Source organism: Furipterus horrens, unplaced genomic scaffold (genome assembly GCF_987537825.1).
Source record: "Furipterus horrens unplaced genomic scaffold, mFurHor1.1.pri manual_scaffold_1, whole genome shotgun sequence".
NCBI classification, from domain to species: Eukaryota; Metazoa; Chordata; class Mammalia; order Chiroptera; family Furipteridae; genus Furipterus; species Furipterus horrens.
The window spans coordinates 111,228,946-111,254,590 of NW_028327171.1; the positions used below are offsets into that span (position 1 = coordinate 111,228,946).

At 36.7% G+C, this 25,645-nt stretch overlaps 1 protein-coding gene across 2 annotated transcripts; it reads left to right on the forward strand.

Moving 5' to 3' along the window:
- The first annotated feature begins 465 nt into the window (after positions 1 to 465).
- Positions 466 to 25,645, forward strand: PIGX (phosphatidylinositol glycan anchor biosynthesis class X). Of its 2 annotated transcripts, XM_090266252.1 has the most exons (6): positions 466 to 806; positions 3,577 to 3,640; positions 10,769 to 10,910; positions 20,755 to 20,968; positions 22,589 to 22,689; positions 25,332 to 25,645. In XM_090266252.1, the coding sequence occupies exons 1-6, from the start codon at positions 710 to 712 to the stop codon at positions 25,473 to 25,475; spliced, it is 762 nt and encodes a 253-aa protein (XP_090122378.1). In that variant the 5' UTR covers positions 466 to 709; the 3' UTR covers positions 25,476 to 25,645. The 2 variants fall into 2 exon arrangements, with proteins under 2 accessions (XP_090122378.1, XP_090122386.1); XM_090266260.1 differs by lacking the exon at positions 3,577 to 3,640 and having other exon boundaries at positions 751 to 806.

Consider the following 25,645-nt stretch of genomic DNA (forward strand, 5'->3'; position numbering starts at 1 on the left):
TCTCCACTAGTGAAAGGCTGTTTTACCCTTACAGAAGAAGTACAGAAAATGCATTTTCTCCGGTATGCCGTCATTAAAACCTCCGTGAGGCGGTTGTTTCCACCCAAATGCACTGCACATGGAAGCACTTGACTCGAGTTTGAGGCACTGACTCCAGTTTGAGGCCGGCGGAGCCTAGCGCTGCAGGAAGAGGCGAGAGCCACAGATCCTCAGACATGACTGTGGGGTAAACTCCCCGGCAGGAGGCCCGAATCTACAGTACCTGGAAGTGGTGGTCAAGGCCAACAGCTTGGGCGAGCCACCTCCCCAGGAAGCACATCCAGGCCAAGCTCCGGCGGGGGGGCCCAAGGAGCGGTTCCCACAGAAACAGTCCTGGTCCATTCACTGCGCTTGCGCCTCTCCTTGCCCCGCCCCCAACTGGGAGGGTAAGGGGCAGGGCCTCGAGAGAGCGAACCAAGGGTCCGGAGGCTGGAACTTCCGGGCGCCGGGACTGCGAAGAGGGCGGGAAGTTGGAGGGAACGGCGGGACCAAAAGCATGCGGGGACCAGAGGCTTGCCCGCACGTAGGCTTCCATCCCAGTCGCTAACTCCTTGGCAGCGCGCTCTAGGAGAGGCGTGAAGTTTATGCAGGCCCCTCCGTCCGCATTTCATCCAGGAGTTCACCTCTACGGCGCGCGTTCTTCGGCGTCCTGGCTGCCCCGGCAGTGGTCATGGTCCTCCGATTGATGGCTTGGCTGCTCCTCTGGGCGTCGGCTGGGCTCACCTGCACGTCCGCTACGGCCCTCCAAGTTGCACCTACCGACGCGGGTAAAGGCAGGGGCGTGGCTGCGGGAATGGGGGCGGGCAGCACCTCGTTTGCAAAGATACTTCTCTGTAACGCAGCGCGCGACGCTAGAGCTGTGGTGAGCTGGCGGAGGTTAAAAACGAAGTCCACGTACCTCTTCTTTTCTCTCTCTCCACCCCGCCCCCCACACAACTCTGTGGACTCTGGAGAGTCGGGCTCTATTGTTTGGAGGCGGGACTCGCCACTGTTACTAAAGGATTGTGAAGGAAGTACACACAGCCTTGAAATGTCTTGGGATCCCGGAAGCTTCGTATCGCGAAGGGGTCAGCAAGGCCTCCGTGCCCCTTGAGGTGTGAGAATCCCAATCCAGAATACAGAGACGTTGAGGGCGGGGGAAGGAGAGGATGACTAGTTTTGTCTTACAAATACTTAAAAAATTTTTTTTCATTCATCTCGGGGTGTTTATTTCTTATTTATTCATTTATTTTTACATTGTATTTAATTGATTATCTTATTATGGTTGTCCCAATTTTCCGCCTTTTGCCCCCCTCCGCCCAGCACCCCTCACTCCCTCAGGTAATCCTCTCCCCATTGCCCATGTTCATGGGTCTTGCGGGTAAAGTCTTTGGCTACTCCATTTCCTATACTTAACTTTGGGGCTGGGGTTTCTTTATCACTCCCGTCTAGGCAAGAAAGTTGATTGATTTCTTTGGGCCCCAGCCCGTGGGCTGCAGTGCTATACTAGGTGTTGTGGGTCCAGCCCTCGTGGAGCTTCACTGTGGTAGGGGAGACGGCTTCCTGCAGTGGTAATTAGAAAAAAGTTACCACTTTGATAGGGAAAGGGAAGTCAAAAAAACCACGTGAGTTTCTCCATCTGGAAAATGAGCATAGTAGGCTAGGTAGGGTCTGTCAATCAATGCAGTCCTGCTTTTGTGTGTTTATATATTATGTTTTCAAAAGACTGAGGCCAAAAAGATTTTTTTAAACCATTGGACTTGGTAATCTCTAAACTCTTCCTACACTGGCATTTTATGATTAGAAAGGGGTCAATTTCCAGAGGGAGTACAAACCAACCACAATAACCAAATAAAGTAATACTTAAGAGAAAAAATATTGAAGGTGAATTCAGGTGCCAAAAATTCATTTTGAAAATGGTACTTTTGCCTTAAAAATAATAAGTTGTCTAGTATTTGCTGTACATAAATTAGCCTTTCTACCATTCCCAGATGAATGTGATTTACTACTCTTCAGTGTGTATTCCAATAGAATTTAAACCTTTAAGTTTGATCTTTTTTTCTAATTTAATATATTGGTATTTAAAAACTCTTAGTACCCACCCCCAGACCCCCAATTAAAATTAAACATGATGAAGAAACTTCTGGATTGGTACAAGAGATACCCTAAGTTATTTGTTTGGGAAAAGACTATATATGCTTTTCCACAGCAAATAAGGCTTTCAAGCAAATCTGGCTTTTAATCAGTCACTTATTTGTAAGACCCAGAGCTAGTTAGTAACTGTTTATAATTCAGTTTCCTCCTTTGTACAAATGGCAATAATTTTGCCTGCCTATTTTGCTAGGTTGTGAAAGTTAAAACTCCTTTGAAAGCCCCAAGTATAGGATCTGTCATGTGGATATTATTTAATAGATGTTATTTTTCCATACTTTTTCCCTTCCTTCACTTGCATATTTCAGACGTTTTCATTTCCATGTCATTTTTTTTCATGCGTATTTTCAGGAATATATCTAATGGAGTCAGCAACATAGAATACAATATGGTTTTTAGTGTGTTTGTTTTAATGTTCTTCCTATACACTGTCAGCTTTTGAAAATGGAGTAAAATTATGTAGCAAGATGCCCTGCAAAGTTGGTGATCTGATCATTAGTAATTGAATTTTTAATTGTATGATGCTGACAATTAAGTAATAGTTTTAATGTCTGAATTCTGCACGGAATCTATATAATGAGATTTCTGGTTATTCTAAGTTTATAGAGGAACACTTGGAAAGACTCCAGTTTTTGTTTTTGTTTTTTAAAACCCTCCCAAGATCTCCATAAAACATAAGATACTGTGTTTTCAGTTTTATAGGTCTAGATGTTAGAATACAGAAGTTGCCAGTATGAATCTGATATACAGTTCCAGTGCATCAGGATTAAAACAGATTATCTGGCTCTTTTTTAGTCATATTTGGGGGGAGGGTGTGTGTGTGTTTTGGTGTCCTTGGATCACCTAAACTGTGGTTGAACCTGTTCTAAGTACTTCTCCATATATTAAATTCTCATGACAACTAGCAGAGCAGTAAACTATGTTGCCTAAAGTCACACAGCTATTAAGTGACAGACTGGGATTTAAAGATAGGCAATAACTCCAAAGTCAATATTCTTAACCTCCATGTTATACTAGAAATACATTAATATGTAACTCAACTTAAGTTTTAAAAGTTTTTGTTTTATTTTGATGTGGTCATATTTTTCCAGTCAAGTGAAACTTGATAAGACAATTATTTTCTAATTATTTAAGTGTTCGTTCATTGAGTGCTTGTTTTATTTAAAAATTCTTGCTCTGGCTGGTGTGTCTCAATGGATTAAACACCGGCCTGCAAACCAAAGGGTCGCTGGTTTGGTTCGTAGTCAGGGCACAGGCCAGGTCCCCAGTGGGGGCGCATGAGAGGCAACCACACATTGATGTTTCTCTCCCTCTCTTTCTCCCTCCCTTCTCCTCTCTCTAAAAATAAATAAATCTTAAAAAATAAAATAAAAAATTTAAACAAAAAAACTCTTTTGGTTCTTACAGGCGTAAGGGCCACTTGCTCTGAAATTATTTTGCGGCAAGAAGTTTTGAAAGATGGTTTCCACAGGTAAACTACCTATTGACTTCTACTTGCATCAAAGTACTGTTTCATATAATTTAGAGGACAAAAAAATCAGTAGTTGAAAAATGGATGAACTGAAAAAAAATCACTAAGAACGGAGTTGCTCAGAATGCCATTAAGACACAGCGAGCAGGATAATAAAAGTTTATTGGGAGAATCAGCAAGCGGGGATGGAGCCCTGCCACAGGCGGTCAGGACTCTTAACTTCTAGGGGAGATGGGGTTTGCTTTATAGGGGGAAGAAAAAAGGGTTTTTTTGAGCTTTGCCGGCTGTTTGGCTATCTGGCAGCTGTGGGTGCGACGGGCTGATCAAAGCAGAACGTGGTTTAGTTTATTTTCAGTTTGAAGCACCTGTTATCTCCCAGGCAGCTGCAGAAGGGGTGGGGCGGGGTCGGGGAGAGGCAAAGGAACTGGAGGTGTCAGTCATTTGTTTTCTTCCAGTTATAAGTGACAGATTTATGATATGTGGTTACAGTTTGAAATAATGATTAAAATAACAGTGGAAAAGAAGAGAAAACATGTTTATTATTTACCATATATTTAGAAGTTATATATATGATATTCTGTTTAATCTTCACAATGCTTGTGAGATAGATACCTTTCTTGTTTTTCAGATTAAGTATCTAGGGCTCAGAGAATTTAAATAATTGGATAGTGGGTAGAGTGGTAGAGCCAGATCTGGCTCCAATTTAGGACTATCATGCTCCAAAGCTATGTTCTCAAGTTGTATACCACCCTAAATCACTATTTGTGATTTTCAAGACTTGGTTCCAAATGACCAAGCTCTTTCCAAAATACAAATTATCCTAAAAAGTGAATATTTGCCAGATTGAAGATATTTAAAAGACTGGTAAAAAGTTGTAGAAACTGCTCTATAAGGAAATTTCACAAACTTTAAAGCTTCTCAAGGTGATTACTTTGATATGATTCTCTAGCATCTGATTTAAAAATTCTGATACATTGATTTATTTATTTGTTTATCCTCACCCGAGGATGTGTTTATTGATTTTACAAAGAGAAGAAGTGGGGGACAAGAAACATCGATGTGAGAGTGAAACATCGATTGGTTGCCTCCTGCACCAGGTATCAAACCCGAAACCTTTTGGTGTAGGGGACAATGCTCCAACCAACTGAACTACCCAACCAGGGCCTGATAATATTTATTTTTAAAATAACTTCACTTTATAAGCCACGTTAAGCTAAAATATCTCACTCTCCTCACTCTTCGAAGTTAGCCTACATGTGAATGACCAGGAGGTATTGTGGAAAGAACTTGGGTGGTCGTGGTTTTTTTCTTTTTTAACTCGGCCATATTTGGGCTCGAAATGTAGCTCTATTATTTAGTATCTGTGGCCTTAAGTTACTTGAGTCTTTACTGCCTTATCAGTAAAACTGGGTGATGATAGTAGTTCCTCATTAGGGTTGTGAGAACTAAATCAGAGAATATATGGAAAGCCCTTTAATGTAGTTCTTGTCACATAGTACATACCTAGGAAATGTTAGCTATTACTATTAATACTGAGAGAGGTGATCAAGTGGGGCAATACAGTTCCCATCAAAGAGGAGATGTGACTATAAAGTAATAAAACTGACTTTGGGAGGGAAGTTATTTCTGAAAGGAGTTTTTTGACAGAGTTCCTGGAACATTTTAAGCAATGTCAGGGTAATTATGGCAAGTGTATAGCTTTTCTCTTTAAAGTAATTGGGATGTATTCTCAAGAGGATCGGGAGAAAATAAATAATGTAAAGATGATAATTAATCATAAATGATTCTAATAAGGAAGAAAGAAGTGCCTGGAGAGACTATTGAGAGGGTAAAAGTAGCTGTCCAGACATAAGTATTGCAGATAAAAAGCAAGACATAAAACCAAGTATGAGCAATGACAGAGCTGACAAGAATAGCTTCAGAAACTAGAAATCTGTTATTTGAGACCCTCAGAATATGCCATTAAGCATTGTTTTAAAAAAGGCTTTTTAGTTATGTGTAGAGCAGGTATAGCCTTGCTACTAGGGTGGATGAGAACACAATAACAGATTAAAGAAAATAAAACTTGATAGCTCCTCTTATTTCTGTCTTCTTGGTCAAAAAGAATTACTTCCACTTTGGAAAGGGTCAAGCAAGTGTTGGTAATAGGAAACTGAAATGCAGAATATGTAAGGGAATTTACAAAATGGCCTTACTACTGTAAATGAGTTCAGGGTCTCCCCTCTCTGATGAACTATATCTGTATCTCAATGCAGTAGGAGAACTTGCTTAAATGATTGCTGAACTTCTGTTTGTAATCTTTGGGTAATATGGGAGTTAATTGATGTAGATTCTGAGCAGAATTCTAGACCAAATTATTAAAAAGTTGGTTTGTGCACACATGAGGAAATGGGGGTCTCTGGAAATTAGCATGCATTTATTACAAATTTGTTTTCTTTATTGAGCTACTAGATAGGTACATCAGAGAAATGTTATAGCATTTCTATATAACTTTTGGAATCAACTTGTAGATTTCTTCAAAAAAGCTTCATGAAATGTTGTTTGGGATTCTGTTGAAACCCCAGATCAATTTGTAGAGAACTGATATGTGAGTATTGAGTGTTCCAATGCATGATTATGGCATCGTCATTTATTTAGGTTTTATCAGTTTAATCTTAACGATATTGTAACTTACAGAGTCTATCTATGTCTTTCACATATTTTGTTAAATTTATCCCTAAATATTTCATAATTCTTTACATTAAATTTCCATTTACATTTGTTTGTTGCTAATAGAAATAGTTGATTATATGGTGATATGGTATCCCGATTGTTTGTGAAATCACTTATCAATGCCTATAGCTTTTTTGTAGACTCCTTAGGCTGTTCTACAGTGATGATCATGGATTTGCAAATAAAGACAATCTACACTTTTTATATCTTTTTATTCCCTCTTTGACCTGGCTAGTATCTCTGATACAACATTGAATAAAAATGTAGCTATTTTATGTAATCTCTCAATCTCTACATTCTAATTTAAGTGATTAACCCTTTACTTTTAGTAAATACTGGTTTGGTTGGGTTGGCTTAAGTTTATCCATTTTGCTACTTTTTTTTCTATTTGCCCCATCTAATCTTTCCTCTTTTTTAAAATCTTATTTTGGATACAATTAGTGTTTTTAAGCATCTCATTTATCTCCACTTTTGGCTTATTAACTGTGCTTCTTCTTTTTTTAATTGATTGCTTTAGGGTTTACAGTGTGCAGTTTTAACTTACCGCAGTCTACCTTCAAATACTATTATTTTACACCATGAATAATGTATGACTCTTACATCAGAATAATTTGTTTCCTTCTTTCCTTTGTGCTGTTGTTTCCATACATTTATTAACTTTACATTTTACTTATTTTGTAAATCCCACCAAATATTGTTATTATGTTTGTTTTGAAAAGTCATATTTTTTACATTATTATTTATTTTAATTGTGGTAAAATACCAATAATAAAAAGATATCTTAAATTTTTAAAATTGCACACTTCAGTGGAATTAAGAACATTTACACTATTGTGTTACCATCACCACAATCCATCTATAGAACTCTTTACCTTGCAAAACTGAAACTCCGTACTCTAAAACATTAACTCTCTATTCTCCCCTTCTCTCAGCCTCTGACAACCTCCATTCCATTTTCTATCTCCATGAATTTCACTATTCTAGGTATCTCATATAAGTGGAATTATATAGTATTTGTGACTGAATTATTTCACTTACCATAATGCCCTTAAGTTTCATTTATATTAATTTTTTGTGGAATTGTCATACTGTTTTCAGTGGTGGCTGCACCATTTTACATTCTCATCAACAATGCACAAGGGTTCCAGTTTATCAGTTGTATTTTCAAGCAATTAAAAAATGAGAACAGTGGCCCTGGCTGGTGTGGCTCGGTGAACTGAGTACTGGTCTGTGAACCAAAGGGTCACAGGTTCGATTCCCAGTCAGGGCACATGTCTGGGTTGCAGGCCAGGTCCCCAGCTGGGGGCGCATGAGAGGCAGCCAATTGATGTTTCTCTCCCTTTCTTTCTCCCTCCCTTCCCCTCTCTCTAAAAATAAATAAAATATTTAAAAAAAAATGAAAGCCGTGTTTTTATATTTACCTACACATTACCATTTGTTCTTCTGTCTTTTTTGTCGATTTAAATTTCCATCTGATTTTTTTTTTCTGCCTGAAGAACTTCCTTTACCATTTATCACAGTGACAAATTCTGTTAGTTTGTGTTTGCCTTAATCTTTATTTCTGAAGGATTTCCCTCCTGGATATATAATTCTAAATTGACAGCTACTTTTATTTTAATACTTTATATACATCATTCCATTGTTGTCTGGTGTGTTCTTGTCTTTGTTACTCTCATAATGTTCCTTTTTCCTCTGATTGCTTAAAAATATATTTTTCAGTCACTAGATGATAGTATGTCTTGGAATGGGTGTGTGTGTGTGTTTATCCTGCTTGGTATTTGTTGAGCTTCCTGGATTTACTAATTTAGAGTTTTCATGAAAATCAGAAAAATTTCAGCCATTACATCATCTTTAGATTTTCTTTCTGGTACATTCTCCTTTCTCCCTCTCCCTCTCCCTTCCTCTCTCCTTCTCCCTCCCCTACCCTCCCCCTCCCTCTCAATATTCTCTACTTGAGATTGTTGAAAGATCTCTAAAATTGTTTCTTTTCCTATCTTCATTCTTTTTTCCTCAGCATGCCTCATTTTGTATAGTTTATTTATTTCTTTTTTTAAAAGATTTTATTTGTTTTTAGAGAGTGGGGAAGAGAGGGAGAGAAACACCCAACTGGGGACATGGCCTGCAACCCAGGCATGTGCCCTAACTGGGAATTAAAGCAGTGACATTTTGGTTCATAGGCTGGCGCTCAATCCACTGTGCCACACCAGCCAGGGCCAGCTTGTATAGTTTCTGTTGCTGTCATTGATCTTTTCTTCTGCAGTGTCTTAATTGCTTTTAATCACATCTGGATAGTTTTTATTTCAGAAATTGTCTTTGTCATCCTGTGAAGTTGCATTCAGTTCTATATATGTGTATATATATATATATATATATATATATATATATATATATATATATATATATATATATACTTTCTCCCATAATGTTCATGTTTGTCTTTAAATCCTTGAACATGTTAGGTATATTTATAATGACTTAATATCTTTTACTATTTTTGTCACTCTGTCATTTCTACTTCTGTTTTTTTGAATGATTTTTTTCTTCATTATTGGTCCCATTTCCATGCTTCTTAGCATATTTAGGAACTTGATTGGATGCTGAATATTGTGAATGTTGTAGATATAAACATTTTTGAGTGTGTGGATCATATCTTCTTTTAAAGGGTGTCAGCAATTTTTTTTTAAACCTTCCCTTAACTTTTCCACAGCATTTTACCTTGCTGTCTTTTTAGGTATTATTTTAAAGATTCTACTCATTTATTTTTAGAGAGAGGGGAAGGGAGGGAGAAAGAGAGGAGAGAGACATCGATGTGAGAGAGAAACATAAATGAGTTGCCTCTCATACACACCTGACTGGGGATTGAACCTGCAACCCAGGCATGTGCCCCAACCAGGAATTGAACCAGCAACCCTTTGCTTTGTGGAACAATGCCCAATCAACTGAGCCACATCAGTCAGGGCTGTTAGTAGTTTTAAGTTACTTGCTTATAAACTTGATCCTTTTAACCTTTTTTGTATAGGTCTGGATTTATAAGTGGCCATTTATTACTGCAAGGCTAATTTAGCTACTAAGGCTTTACCCTATGGGATTTCAACTGAAAGCTTTGGTTGGGGTCCCTATTGGGATTTCTATGTTTTGGTTGGTTGGAATGCAAATGTCTCCTTACCTTGTGTGAAATTTTAGAATTTCTCATCTTTTAGTTCTCTGGTCATTCTTTGCCTATCTTTTGGAGTTATGCCTTACTTGTGCATATCTTAATATTCAACAAAAACTCAAGAGGACACCCCAGTTCAGATTTCTAGAGCTCTTCCTATATAGTTTCTTCCTTCCTGGAACTTAGTGCTGTGACTTCCAGCCACTTCAGCTCTTTTTTAACTTTTATATCTGTTTTCTCACCTAAGCAAAACTGTTATAGTGTGCTTTGGATCTCATTTCATGTATTTGGTCCAAAATATGCCTCCAGACAGAAAGCTGGGACAGTTATACATTTAAGCTTATAATTTATTTCAAATTAATTTTTGTATATGGTATGAAGTGGAGGTCAAGGTTTTTTTTATTTTCAGTATAGATATCCAGTTGTTTCAATGTTGTTTTTTGAAAAGACTGTCCTTTCCCCATCGAATTATATTGGCACCTTTACTGCAAATGTGTGTGTCTAGCCCTGACTGATGTGGTTCGATTGGGCATCGTCCCACGAACCAAAAGGTTGTGGACGTGGTCAGGGTACATGCCTGGGTTGCAGGTTCGGTCCCTGGTTCCTGGTTGGGGCACCTTGAGAAACAACCAATCAATGTTTCTCCCTCACATTGATGTTTCTCTTCTTCTCTTTCTCCCTCCGTTCCCCTCTCTCTAAAAATAATAAAATCTTTAAAAATAAAGAAAATACGTGTGTGACTGTTTTTAGACTCTGTCACTTTCTGTTGACCATTGTCTGATTTCATACTACTATTACAATTTTCAGCCTCCTTCATTTTGTGGCACATATAAATTAATTACTAAAATTCAGCAGTACACTGCAGATCTGATTAAAAATAGGTATAATTTTGATTTATTCACAATGGATGTCTATTGTTGTCCTGGCTGTTTTTTTATTTGACTATCTAAGGGAAAAGAGGTCAGTGTCCCTGACTTAAAAAAAAAGTCAGGTATTGCATGTTTTAAAAATTCTTTCAGCGCAGCAGTGTGCCTCTTGTGGCACACTGGTTAAAAATCGCTGCACTAATGTAATACTGTGGCTTATGACATCAGTGTATGAAAGATCTAATGGATGGTTCTGACATGATATAAATGTTTCGTTTGACTTTATAATTTTTATAATCTTTGAAATACAGTGTTTCTACTCATTTGAATGTAGTGTTATGCTATCTCATTAACAATGGAATGAAGATATTTACTTTAAACGTGTTTGTCTTACAGAGACCTTTTAATAAAAGTGAAATTTGGAGAAAGCATTGAGGATTTACATGCCTGCCGACTCTTAATTAAACATTACATCCCGACAGGACTTTTTGTGGATCCATATGAGTTGGCTTCATTACAAGAAAGAAACATAACAGAGGTACAACTATTAGAGGATTGTTTTGGAGAGGTTTTTTTTTGTTTGTTTGTTTTTTGTTTTAGGGATGCTATAGTTTAGATTAAGGCAAACTAGTATGCAAGAAAACATTGTAGTATTTTTTATTAATTTTGTAAAAGTGTAATATTTTTTAGTTTGTATAGGAGTTTCTTTAACAAGTGGATGATATTTGTACTTGTCAGTAGTAGTCTACTAAACTGAGCTAATTAAATGCTTTTTGGCAGGATAGGTCCTTATTTATTGAATAGAAAAATTATATCTATGTTTAAGAAGAGTAATGATTAATAAATTCTGCTTCAATAGCAACTTTGTTAAATTGAGAGACATACCCCAACATCTGTATAATTTGAGTATGAGAGGAAAGGAAATTAATATTTATTGTATGCCAGATTTCTTCTTTTTTTTAAAGAAGCAAGGTAAAATTAAGCATTGAAGAAAAAGTTTGTCCCACACCCTTTACATAGATGAATCTTTGTAAAAACCCTGGAAGTATTATCTCCATTTTATAGATAAGGATATTGAAGCACAGAGACCAGGCTTATCCAGGGTCATAGAGGTAAATGAAAGAAGAGCCAAGATATGAATCCAGGGCTGTCTAATTGCAAAGTTGTTGCTCTTTCCGGAAACAAATCTTCTCCTTAGTTAAGGGTTTCTCTGATAAGAAGCATCTGGAGGTACTTTTTCTGCAGTTTATTGTCTTCCTGGGAAATCTTAATTTAGTAGGTCTAGATTGGTCCCCAAAATCTATTTTAAATGACTCATGTGATTCCTATTAAGAAGTTCTGGGAAACACTGTCTTGTTCATAAGAGTATAGTCTATATGTGAATTTTAAAAGGACAAAATATAGATACACTTGGAGGCATTCATGATGGCCATTTCTCATTCTGTTTTAGACCAATTTCTTCACCCACTTTTGTTAAATTTCTTTTTGAATAGGTAATTTTCATGGTTCAAAATTCAGGAGGTATAAAAAGGTATACAATGATAAGCTTCCACCTCTCTTAATTTCCACTCGTCAAGGTTTTTCCTGTGTTTTGTGTATATGGCAGTTTTGATACACATGTTCACATATATACCAGTTTAGATACACATACACGTGTGGAAAGACCTCATTGCTTATTTTCTCATTTGTTTCTTTTTTTCACTGAGTCATGAATTCTGAATGAGGCTTTTGAAATTTTAAATAATAAGTTTTGAATTTAAATGCAGTTTTTTGGCTTGTAGTGACGTGTTGGAATTACATTTAGATCTACATAATAAAATTGTCTACCGTGTTTTAAGAAAATGAAATTTTTTGCATAGAAGTACCCAGAAAGAGGTCACATGCCCTCACCTTTGGTTGGGATGAGATGGGGGTATATGCTGGTTGACTGTAACAAGATAATTGAGTGGGTAACAGGTGCCACTATAGATTGATTGATAACTCTCCTTTTCTTGATTTCTTTTTTCTTCTTCCTAATCTTCTAATCCCAAATTATAAGGCTTTTAACTGAATTTACTTTTTATTTTGGTAATTTTTAGAAAAATAGATCTCTCATTTATGACATATAGATCATAGGAAGTTGATTTCTTGATCTATTAGATGCTATTTCCTTCTGCCTAGCTGAGTTGAGACTGTGGCTCAATTCTTTGTGCAGGGAAACTTTATCATGAGAAGTGGTATTATATGATTAATTTAACTGAAAATAAGAGATTTATATATAGGTTGATATTTATATATTTGGCTTGAGATCTTGACTGTTCCATGAGTCAAAATTTTTGGCTGTAGCAAATAGAACAGTGGGTCTAAATCAAATGGGAGATGTGGCAACAAAATGTTTTATAAAGAGCTTGTGATGGTTTGTGAGCAACCTCATTTCATTTATAGGTAGGTCTATTAGATATATTTATTTATTTTTAAAAAAGATTTTATTTATTTATTTTTAGAGAGGGGAAGGGAGGGAGAAAGAGAGGGAGAGAAATATTGATCAATTGCCTCTCGCATGTCGCCAACTGGGACATGGCCTGCAATCCAGGCATGTGCCCTGACTGGGAGTTGAACCAGGAGCCCTTCAGGCCCCAGGCTGATGCTCAGTCCACTGAGCCATACCATCCAGGGCTAGACAGATACATTTAATCAAAATCTTTCACATTCTTTGAAAACAGCATTATATTAGATTCAAACATCGGAAATGACTGTTTTGTGGTTAAAATGGAAATGGCTGTTTTTGAAATCAAAAGTTTTACTCAATCAAAACGTGTAGTATTAGGATTTCTGCCATGCCCAACTTGGAGAACAGGGACCAGATATACTCTCCTACTTTAAATTAATGTCCAAGAATTAACATCCCAATGTCGGAAAAGTATTATATATTTCATTTTTATAAAGCTTTACATTTCTAGATTTTATGTGTAAGTTCAAATGCACCAGTTACTTTGTATTAATTGGGCTTTTTTTTTTTTTTTCCTTAGAGCTCTAGTCCATGAGAGAGAGATTTGGCAAATGTTATAAATGTGGTAATTTTATAGTTTAATTCATTTAACTTTGCTGTGGTCATTTTGCGATACATGTAGTTGAGTGTTGTCATGAAAATGTGTAGGTCTATGTCTGTTAACCAATGCATTTGCTTTAGGATTTTTCTTTTTTTTTTTTTGCTTTAGGATTAATTTTTGATGCATAATTTCAATTTCTTGGTAACATGCTATTGCTGTTGTTTGATCTGTGGTGAAAATGGAATAATGAATTATAATTTTTGCAGATCAGCATATAGTCACTGTACTTTTGGGGATTGCATTGATGGTTTGTCACGTGTTAGGGAGATTTTCTAGCATCCAGTCATTGCCCAGATCCCTTTTGATTGTCGAGTTACGATTTCCAAAAATGTTTTTCTGTTGTTTTAAGTCTAAAGTGATATCCATACCTCCACTGTCTGAATTTTTTATCATCTGTCAATTGATGTACCAACTTATATATAATTTTTCCCCCCTATTATAACTAGGTTTCAAAGAAACTCATACCTGAAATGCCTAAGTCAGCTCCAAGACCTCAGATTGTTGTCTGTGGATTAGTATCTGCTGGTTCTTAATTGATGTTGGTTTAAAATGGATTTAGGTTTCTTGAGGTTCATTTAAAAAAATTATCCTTATTTAAAAAATTGAGTTATAATTCATACAACATAAAATCCTTTTCAAATGTACAATTCAGTAGTTTTTAGTATATTCATAAAGTTGTGCAGCTTTCACTATTATCTAACTCTAGAATATTTTCATCACCTGGAAAGAAACCCCTTATAAGGCTGATTTTTGAAATTAAGATACCCAAAATAAATTTTTTTTGACCCATCACCAAATAATCCTTGACCAACACAGCCCTCTCTGCAGTCAAGATTTCTATTTCTACCTGCCTCATTTTTATTATAGTTCAGTTGAAATTCATATTTTAAAAATTCTCAATTTTGGGGTAGTTACCATATTTTTCTCTATATATGGAAAAATAAATAATAAAGATTTTAACAAAACAACTCAGAAAAATTGAAGCTCATAGTACCATCATAAATTCAAAATAGCACAATCAGGAATATACTTTATGTCAGTTCTTACTATGTTTAATCTTCAACTAGTCAAACATTGTCTATTTTATATTGTTTAGCCTAATTCAATAAGGGAGTCAGTTTGACCTGGTTTTAAATTTTGACTCCTCTATTTATTAGCTATATTGTTTATCCACTTTGATAATTTTGTCCATTTATATATTGGGGCTAAAGCAGGTCAGCATTTCAACATCAAGAAGACAGAAGTCATGACTACAGAAGAAATACACAATGTTAACACAGACAGTGAAGATATTGAAACTGTTAAAACTTTGCTTACCTCGGTTCAGTCATCAGTTCGAACAGAATCTGCACTCAAGAAATCAAAAGAAGAAATCAGATCCAAGGTGGCAGAGGAGTACGTGGAAGCTACACGAACCTCCTCCCAGGACCAATCTGGAACTACAACTAAATTGTGGAGAAATCATCCAGAATAAACAATGAACATTAGCTGGAGAGAAACCTTATAACCAAGGATAGACAGAAGAAACCACTTGACCACAAGAAGACTGGTAGGCAGTGCAGAGAAGGTGTGAGAGGGCTGGCTTAGCTCCCATAGACAGCAGCTGAAGTTCCAGAGGGATATTTCAGTGGCTGGTGAGGGGGTGCCCCCTGAGAAGTGTGAGATCTAAACCCCAAGCTGAGCTCCCTAACCTACAGCACCAGAGCATCTAGTTGTGGAAAGCATCAGGGTGTCTGTCTGCCAGGGAGAGATGGCTGGAGATACACAGAGCCTCTTAAAAGGCCAACACACACAATTTCATTTGCAGCCACTTACCCTGAGCTCTGGCAGAGGGAGGGCAGAATGAACTAGAGATGCTTGAGGAGAATCTGGGGCTGGTGACTCTGGGGAGAAAACTGAAGGAACAGCTGCCAGAATCCCTGTGCTGAGTCATTCCCCATATGGCCAAAGCCATCTTTCTCAGGCACAATTCTCCTCTCCAAGTGGGATTAGCCTCAGGGTAAGCAATAGCCCTGCCCATAGGAATTGCTCTGCGCATGTGGTTCTTAAGCCTGACTGCTGGTTACTGCTAGATTAGATTAACAAGTGAGCAGTTTGGTGGCTGATTAGTTTAACAACTAAGGTGGAAAATACAAAGAAGAAGCCAAAATGTGAAGACAAAAGAAACAGACCCCAAATGAAAGAACAGAGAATTCTCCAGAAGAACTAGATAAAATTCTGGCAAGCAATTTATCAGAAAGAAAGTTTAGAATAATGATTATAAGGATACTCAACAGCATGTAAAAAGACATAGAAATCATAAAAAAGGACCAGTCAGAAATAAAGAATGCATTATGTGAAATAAAGAATACACTGGAAGGAATAGACGGTAGGTTGAAAGAAGCAGAGGATCAAATCAGTGTTTTGGAAGACAAAGAAAAAAATCGAGGAAGAGTAGAAAAAAGAAAAAAGAATTTAAAAATATCAGGAGAGCTTAACAAACATTTAGGGCAACATGAAGCATAACATTGTCTGCATCACAGTAATACCAGAAGGAGAAGTGAGTGAGCAAGGGCTCAAGAACCTATTTGAAGAAATAATGACCAAAAACTTCCATAACTGGTGAAGAAAAACAACATACAAGTCCAGGAAGCCCAAAAAGTCCCCAAAAAGTTGAACCCAAAGAGCCCTGCACCAAGACACATCATAATTAAAATGACAAGGCTTAAAGGCCAGGAGAGAATCCTAAAAGCCACAATAGAAAAGCAGGTTGTTATCTACAAGTGAGCATAAAATAGACTGGCATCTGATTACGCAAGAGAAACATTTCAGGCCAGAAGGGAGTGGCGTAAAATATTCAAGGTGTTGAAAAGCAAGGATTTACAGCTAAGGCTACTTCACCCAGCAAGGCTATCATTTAAAATTGAAGGAGAGACTTCCGTTCAAGATGGAGGTATAAGGAGATACGCTTTGCTTCCCTGTGTAACCATAAGTATCACAATGAACCTCAAAACAAAGAGCACCCAGAACTGCTGGAAAATCAAACTGTATGGAAGTCTGACAATGAAGGTTTTAAATAAGCCATATTCATCTAGATGGGTAGGAGGGGCAGAGATGGGGAGCTGGGCTGGAGAGAATGTGGTATGGCGATAGCAGCCAGGGGAACAGGTGGTCCTACATTAACATGTGGTGGATAAAAATGGGAGGGATTACTTGGGAGTGAGCAATCCCAGCCCAGGCCAGACCACGCAGCCCAGGGTTCCAGCGCCGGGAAAGTAAATCCTCATAACCTCTGGCTGTAAAAACCACTGGGGTTGGGGCAGTGGAAGAAACTGCTGGTCTCTCAGGAGAGTCCATTTAAAGAACCTGCACAGTCCCTTCTGGAAATCACTACCAGGCAATAGCCAGAAGGGTCCCAGTCACATAACAGGAAGTGGGTGAAGTGACTGGAAATGTGGCAAGTGCTGAGAAAACCTCCAGTAGTCAGGCAGTGGCCTTGTCCCCTCTGAACCCTCCCCCACATATGGAGCCACAGAGTGGTGAAGTGGGTGGCCCTGCCCTTGTGAATACCTAAGGCTCTGCATCATACAACTTAACATTTGCTAAGACAGGGAGTCAAAGCAGCTCTACCTAATACACAAACAAACACAGGGAGGCTGCAAAATTGAGGAGATAAAGAAATATGGCCCAAATGTAAAAACAGAACAAAATCCCAGAAAAGAAATAAATGAGACAGCGGGAGTCAACCTGTCAGATACAGAGTTCAAAACACTTGTGATCAGGGTGCTCAGAGAAATTATTGAGTACAACTACTAAATAAAGGAAGAAGTGAAGGTTATAAAAAGTGAAATAAGGACATATCCACAGGGAACCAATAGTGAAGGGAAGGAAGCTGGGATTCAAATAAATGATTTGGACATAAGAAATAAACACTCAACCAGAACACAATGAAGAAACAAGAATTCAAAAAAAAAAAAAAAAAAAAAAAAAAAAAAACAAGAAGAGAATAAGAAGACTCCGGGACATCTCCAAAAGTGCCAACATCCAAATCATAGGGATGCCGAAAGGAGAAGAGGAAGAAATTGAAAACTTATTTGAAAAAATAAAGAAAACTTCCCAAATTTGATGAAGGAAATAGACATAAGAGTTCAGGAAGCACACAGAGTCCCAAACAAACTAGACCCAAAGAGGACCACACCAAGACACATCATAGGTTCAGAATAAAGAGAAACTCATAAAGCAGCAAGAGAAAAGATGAGAGTTACCGACAAAGAAGTTCCTGTAAGACTGTTAGCTGATTTCTCAGAGGGGACTTTGCAGGCCAGAAGGGACTTGCAAGAAGTATTCCAAGTGATGAATAGCAAGGGCTTACAACCAAGATTACTCTATCCAGCAAAACTATCATTTAGAATGAAAGGGCAGATAAAGTGCTTCCCAGACAAGGTAAAGCTAAAGGAGTTCATCATCACCAAACCCTTAATACATGAAGTATTAAAGGGACACATTTAAGAAAAAGAAATCAAAACTATGAACAGTAAAGTGACAACAAACTCATAACTATAAACAAATGAATCTAGAAAAACAAACAAACTAAGGAAACAACTAGAACAAGAACAGAACCATAGATATGGAGATCATATGAAGTGTTGTCAGGGGAGGGGAAAGGAGAGAATGGGGAAAGAAGTACAGGGATCAAGAAGCATAACTGGTAGGTACAAAATAGACATGGGGATGTTAAGAATAGTATAGGAAATGACCCTGGCTGGTGTGGCTCAGTGGATTGAGTGTCAGCCTGTGAACTAAAGGGTCACTTGTTCAATTCTCAGTCAGGGTACATGGCTTGATTGCGGCCAGATCGCCAGTCGGGGGTGTGCAACAGGCAACCACATACTGATGTTTCTCTCTCTCTCTTTTCCCTCCTTTCCCCTCTCTCTAAAAAGAAAATAAATAAAATCTTAAAAAAAAAAAATAGTATAGAATATGCAGAAACCAAAGAACTTATATGCATGACCCATGGACATGAACTAAGGCTGGGGGTGGGGGGGTGGAATTGCTGAAGGGAAGGGATGTACAGGGCAGAAGGGGGCAAAGGGGAAAAAATTGGGACAACTATAATAGCATAATCAATAAAATATACTTAATATATAAGGATGAGTAGGTGGAGTATCAGGTCAGTGAAATCATTTTGTGTGATACTGTAATGGTGGATACGTGTCATTTTACATTTGTCAAAATCTATTGAATATATAAAATTGTGTACCCAAACTTTAAAACTATGGACTTTAATTAAGAATAAAAGTATCAGTGTTGGCTTATCAATTATAATAGATGTATTACACCAGCGGTGGTCCATATAAACTAATTACTAAAGTTCTGTGGCACATCAAAAAATATATTACATTTTTACCAATCTGATAAAAAAGAAGGTATAATTTTGATTCCTTCACCCAAACAGCTATTGTTGTGTTGGCTGTTGTCATTTTTAATTTGACAATATATGGAAAAAGAGGTCAGTACCCCTGACTGAATAGGTAGTGCATGTTTTAAGAATTTTCAGCAGCAGTTGAAAATTGCTATACTACACCCCTGTCAATAACAGAAAATTGTGTGAGTGTGTAGGGTAATCCTTAGGGTATATAGGGATGCTGTATTTTCTGTAAGCCTAAAATTACTCTTAAAAATAAAGTATTAATTAAAAAAAATACTTTATTTATTTTTAGAGAGAGGGGTAGGGAGGGAGAAAGAGAGGGAGAGAAACATTAATGTATGGTTGTTTCTTTCATGCTCCCAACCAGGGACTTGGCCTGCAACCCAGGCATGTGCCCTGACTGGGAATTGAACCAGCGACCCTTTGGTTCACAGGCCAGTGCACAATCCATTGAGCCACACCAGCCAGGGCTAAAGTATTAATTTTTAAGAAGAATTTATCTATAGCTAGTTAGCTAGCTGGATATTACACTGAAATAGGGCTGCTACAAAGTAGTGCAATTTTTGGCTATTGTTCCTGAGTATTTCTAAAGGCAACTTACATGATGAATGGTTTGGAAACCATGTCATAAGAAACAGAGAGAACTCAGTATTTCTTTAGGGAGGAGAAAATGTAGTGGAGGCAGCATAACTGAGGACTTTTGATGTTAAAGGACCCTTAGTGAAATGAGAAACAGATTTATTGCAGATATTGTAAGCAAGGACAATTGGTGATTGTCCTTGGTCATGGGCCAGAACATCAAGTTTCTAGTCATAGAAAAAGAATAACCTTTGAACAGTAGATAAAATGAAATGATTCAGCCATTGAAAGTAATGAAGCAGTGGCTGGATACTAGAAAAATATTCTTATTGGGACAGTGGTTTAATTTGATGACCTTTGAGTTTCATTATGACTCATAAGATTATATAATCCTTTGACCTTTGGCAGTGGGTTCAACAACATGTGAAAAAATATAGCACTTGGTGTCATTGTCAAACAATTAGGACTTGCTGTGATGGGAAGAAGTTAATGCTGCTTTTTTCTCTTGGGACATGTCGGGGCTTTGTATAGAGAATCTAGAAAGAAATTGTATGTGTGAATACATCCGGACACACAAAGATACTCTGTATGTAACGTCTATATACTTGTATATATGTGTGTGTTTCTAATATATCTGTATGCATATATGGATACATAATACACAAATGTGCATATTATAGTTTAGGACTAATTTCTGCCACATGCATTTTTACTTTTAAAATGGTTTTTACCATATTATTTTTTAGGAATAATTACCATTTTTCCATTACCTTTTTATATCCAGTACAGAAGGAGTGCTGATCTTTGCTTTGACTTCCTGACCACAGTGCTTTATCTCACTACCATCTTACCTGCTTCCCTAAAGAACCGGAAAGTACTAGAATGATACCAATCATTTTAAGCCAGTACTGGGTTAATTGTTCTTTTCTTTTTTTTACAATAGCATACTTATTGAATAATGCTACATTTATTCACAAAATTTTACTTGGTATCTGTTTTATCACCTAAACAAAGATTGATAAGGGAATTACATAGAAATAATTTTTGTTAGGGGAAAATTTTGCATCTCAGTATAATTTCATTAGTTTACTTTTACTTCTAGTAAACAAACCTGTTTACTAAACACAGATCATGATGTCTTGTGTTTTCTTAAAATTGAAGTTGGATGAGGAATGGAATTGTTTTTAAGGGGGATGAATTTGACATTTCTGTTCATCTGTATAGCAGTCTTTTGGTTTTATTTTTGTTTTTAAAATCTTCCTCATTCATTTTTTCTCTTGGATTAATATTTATTTTCTTTTTGACAGGCAATGATGGTTTCAGAAAATTTTAATATAGAAGCTCCCAACTATTTATCTGAAGAATCTGAGGTTCTCATTTATGCCAGACAAGATTCACAGTGTATTGGTTGTTTCCAAGCTCTTTTGCCAGTGCACTACCGCTATCATCGGCCACATAGTAAAGATGGAGAAGCCTTGATTGTAGTCAGTAACCCTGATTTATTGATGTATTGTGACCAAGGTGAGGGTTACACATCTTTTCTGAGGGTTGAAAATACAGGTATGGTGGCAAGTCTGAAGTCAAGGAATAAAGCATGTTTTTCTTTCTTTCTTTTTAACTTTTTGGTTGTAAAATAAAGCACAGTATTAAAAAACTTCACAAATACATAGTTTAGTGAATTATTATAAGGCAAATATCTTTGTAACTACCATCCAGATCAAGAAATAGAACTTTGCCAGCCACCCCAGCCACAACTCCATGTATCCTGTCTCCAGCATAGCCTCCTCCTTCCTTTTAAGACTAAACCCACTATCCTGACATTTAATCACTTCCCTATATTTCTTTATACTTTTATCACCCAAGTGGGCATTCTTAGACACTAATTTAGTCTTGTCCATTTAAAAAATTTTCTCAGAGTTGGGATTTTGTTGATAGTTCTCATGTAGTTCATCTGACCTCTATTTCTTGGAAATTGGCTGCTGGCTTCAGAGATGTGATTAGATTCAGGTTTGCTTCTTTTGGCAAGACTGTGGGGAGTGCTGTGTTCTTTTATGAGTAGATATGTAATGTCTGGTGTGTTTCTTTTTTCAGACATTGATCCTCATTTCCCCTTTGCTGCGTTCTGTTTATTCATGCTGATTTTACAAGGCTTGTAGCTATTGGTGTTTGGGGGGGATACTTCGTGTAGTCCATGAGTTTTTGGTTCCGTGTATACTTACTATGTCTTTATGGGTAGATATGAGTACATTTTTTAAGAAAACTATGCTTTCACCATTTTTAGTTTTCCTAGAATGAAGACTTTAATTTAAGAGACTCCTTTCAGATTTTCGTTCTTTGTGTCTCCAAATTTTGGCTGATTAGAATGTTTGCAGAAGTCACCAGCATGGTTATTGAAGACTGGCAGATAGGAGGTTTCTAATCCATGCATTTGCTGCCATCATATATTTCATGATGAGAAAATAGAGTGTTCAACTGTGTTAGCTTTGCTCATCCAAACTAGTTTTCTGTTTCTATTTGTTGTACCTTAAAAAAAAAATTATTGATTGATTTTAGAGCGAGAGGGGAAAGCAAAGAGAGGGATGGAGAAACATCAATTTGTTGTTCCACTTATTTATGTGTTTATTGGCTGCTGCTTGTATGTACCCTGACCCGTGATCAAACCCACAACCATGGCTTATCAGGATGATGCTCTAACCAACTGAGCTACCTAGCCAGGGCTTAATGGTACCTTTGACTTATCCTAAGTAAGGTTTGAAAAAATGTCCTTTCCTGAGAGAACATCTCGGATTCTGGAATTGTTTGGTTTTTTAGTCTGAGTGCTCTTGATATGGGTGTGTTTACCCTTAGAAACTTACTGAGTTGTGTGCTTATATTCTGTGCACTAAATATATGTTATACTTACTTCAAAAAAGTTTAAATTAAAAGGAAGTCATGTAGTCTTTGTAATTTTATAATTTCTTAGGCATTCACTTAGAATAGGATAGTAAAATAAAATAGCATGTAATAGATGGATCCAAATCATGTACATTGTGTATTAAACTACATATTTGAATACTAATATCTCAATATGACAGATTGGCTTGGCCTAGCATCTAATCTAGATACAGATTTTCTGATATGATCTTCTACCACTTTTCTCAGAGTTTCCAATTTTGAAATGCTGGGCTCAATCAAAAGTGGCAGCTCCTTGTGCTTTGAAAAATAAGGATATTTGCCAGTGGGACAATGTGAAATATAAATCAGTAAGTGAATATTTTATGTTTTTAGATCATGCTGCCTCATCCAATAGTCTATAATGTTTCTGTCACATTTAAGGGATTAGAATTTTATGTTCTACCATAGAAAGTGAGGCTGGAGATTGAGTGTTAGTTAGTCCCATGCCTCATTGGTTTAGATCTTCAATATAGCTTATAGGCTTTTTAAAGGTGTGGAATGGCTAAGAAAAATAGTGGTATGTCCATCTGGTTAAAACTTCAGTTTATTTAGAACTTCTTATAAATTTTTTAAACAGCAAAATAAATTAGCTAACTTCATTGTATTACACAGAACAAGTGAAAAGAGGAAAATAAAACTTAAAGTAGTGCCATTTCAACTGTGATAATTTTTAGACAGTTGTATTACTATTTTATATCGATTATTTTATTTTTTGTTTTTTTTTCTTAAAGATTTTATTATTTTCAGAGAGAGTAGGAGGGAGGGAGAAAGAAAAGGAGAGAAACATCGATTGGTTGCCTTCTGTACGTTCCCCAACTGGAGATCAAACAGGAAATGCAGGCGTGTGCCCTAACCAGTGACCCTTTGGTTTGCAGGATGATGCCTAACCAACTGAGCCACACTGGCTAGGGCGCTATTATATACCTAAATCTAGGCTGTTTCAGGATATTTTTATAGTTTTGATCTCCCAACTTGTTTTTAGTTATTAAATTAGGTAAGTATTAATACTTCATTAACACTGGTTTAATATAAGAAGTCTAGTTTTCTTTTTACCATCTTTAGTTAACGTAGTCGTCTTCTTTCCTCTCCTCAAAGTGGTTAAGTCTTTACAACACCTCCAGTCCCTCTCCTTTTCCTTGAGGTCAGAAGGTGGGACTGAGAGTTCCAACTCTCTTATCACATAATTGGCTCCATTGGCAACCAGCCCTCATCCTTAGGTGCCTTTCAAAAGTTACTTCATCAACATCAGAAACACCATGCTCACTGTCAACACTTAAATTCCAACAGTTTGGGGAGCTTTGAGCAAGAAAGGGGAATGAAAAGCAAATATTTATTTCTTATTATATAAATCACAATGTCACATGTTAACCTGAACTTTTTCAAATCCTAAAATACATCTGGAGAATTGCATTAGATTTTCTTATGGGAATAAAGATTATGATTAGTGTTTATTTATGATTTGTTGATTTTAAGAATTGGTAATGTGCATTGCTATAAAGTAAGTAATTACTGTTAAAATATTTTAAATTCAACTGTCTTTAAGACCATGTAACTTGAAATAAGAGGTCATAATTCGACAGTTTGTATTTTTTAGCTCTGACCTATGTGGCTCAGTTGGGCATCATCCTGCAAAGCGAAAGATCGCTGCTTCAATCCCTAGTCAGGGCACATGCCTGGGTTACAGGTTCGGTCTGCATAACAGAAGCAACCAATCAATGTTTCTTTCTCACACTGATGTTTCTCTCCTCCTCTTCTTCCCTCCCTTATTCTCTCTAAAAATAAATAAAATCTTTTAAAAAGGCAGTTTGATTTTTAAAATTTACTTTGTGTTACATTTCTTGTTTATACATAGCAGAAAATAGGTGACCATTACTAAGGTGGTGATCTCTACACCAAGGCTTGTTCGTTTAAGATGCTGTTTTTTGAAAGATAATTTTCTGATAGCACTTTGTTACAGATTGTGTTGGTAATGTTTTTTAGCTATGAAATTATAATCCAGGTATTTATAAAAAGAAGCCAAAAATAAAAATATCCTCAAATTACCTAATTTTAATGTTTTTAAAAACCCATTTTTAAACCATAAAACTTCCCAAAGTGTTGAACCCTTTATGTTCAAAACCAAATAGAAAATAGAAGTTAAGTCGAACATTGGAGCACTTTTGCATTGCTAGTTATTATCACAACTGATTTGACACTGTGTTTACAGTAAAGGACACATTCAATTGTGTAATTTGTGCACAATAAACTTTTAAAAGCTATATAGGGAGAGAAGCAGCAAAATAAAAACGGATACTTTAGTTTTATTGTTTTAATATTTTTCCTTTAAGGCTTCAACTTAGAATTCTGTATTCGAAATATGAAACATATTATATTGATTACTGAGGGGACATTGGCATATAGCCTGCATTAAAAATTTTTTTTAATTATTTATTTTTAGAAAGAGGGGAAGGGAGGGAGAAAGAGAGGGAGAGAAACATCAATGTGTGGTTGCCTCTTGCGTGCCCCCACCCAGGTTATCCAGCCTGCAACCCAGGCATGTGACCTGACTGGGAAGTGAACGGGTAATCCTTTGATTCCCAGGCTGGCGCTCAATCTACTGAGCCACACCAGACAGGGATTGCTTTTTTTTCCTTTTTAGACAGTGAGGGGAAGGGAGGGAGAAAGAGAGGAAGAGAAATAGCCTGCATTTTAAAAAAAATATATACTCAATTCTATGTAAAAGGTAGAAAAAGTCAAAACTAATAAGAATTTAAGAGTTATTATGGGAAATGAGTCTGATTTTGTTACATTAAGTGAAATGTTGAAAAGAATCATTCAAACAATAATGTTACATATAGTGTAGCAGTGGCTGGAAGATATTTAAAAGAAAAAACTTACAGAAATAGTGGTCTCACTTATAGAATGCATTCTAAATGTCTCTAACTTCTGTCTCTCCTATCTCTCTCTATAGGTATATAAGAATGTGACTCTACAGGTTCCAGTGGGACTGACTATACATACCCCTTTAGTATGTTCTGTGACTCTACTTATTACCATCCTTTGTTCTACTTTGATCCTTGGGGCTGTTTTCAGATATGGCCCTTTTCCCCTTTAAGATTTATATAGTTAAATGCTTTCCATAAACCTAAATAAGACCTAATCATTTGTGAGTAGACGTGTTCTTCTAGAATTGTCATTACTTTTGTCTTCATTTTTGGCTAAAACCGTATTTACTACTAGAAATTTTGGATCATTCTCAACTAATTTCAAAATTGAGTGCTCTGT

Bases quoted from the DNA above. Each gene is read 5' to 3' on its own strand.
- PIGX (XM_090266252.1), top strand. From the start codon at position 710: ATGGTCCTCCGATTGATGGCTTGGCTGCTCCTCTGGGCGTCGGCTGGG. The intron at 10,911-20,754 runs GTACAACTATTA...TCTTTTTGACAG, and splicing joins AAGAAAGAAACATAACAGAG to GCAATGATGGTTTCAGAAAA. The intron at 20,969-22,588 runs GTGAGGGTTACA...CACTTTTCTCAG, and splicing joins ATTGATGTATTGTGACCAAG to AGTTTCCAATTTTGAAATGC.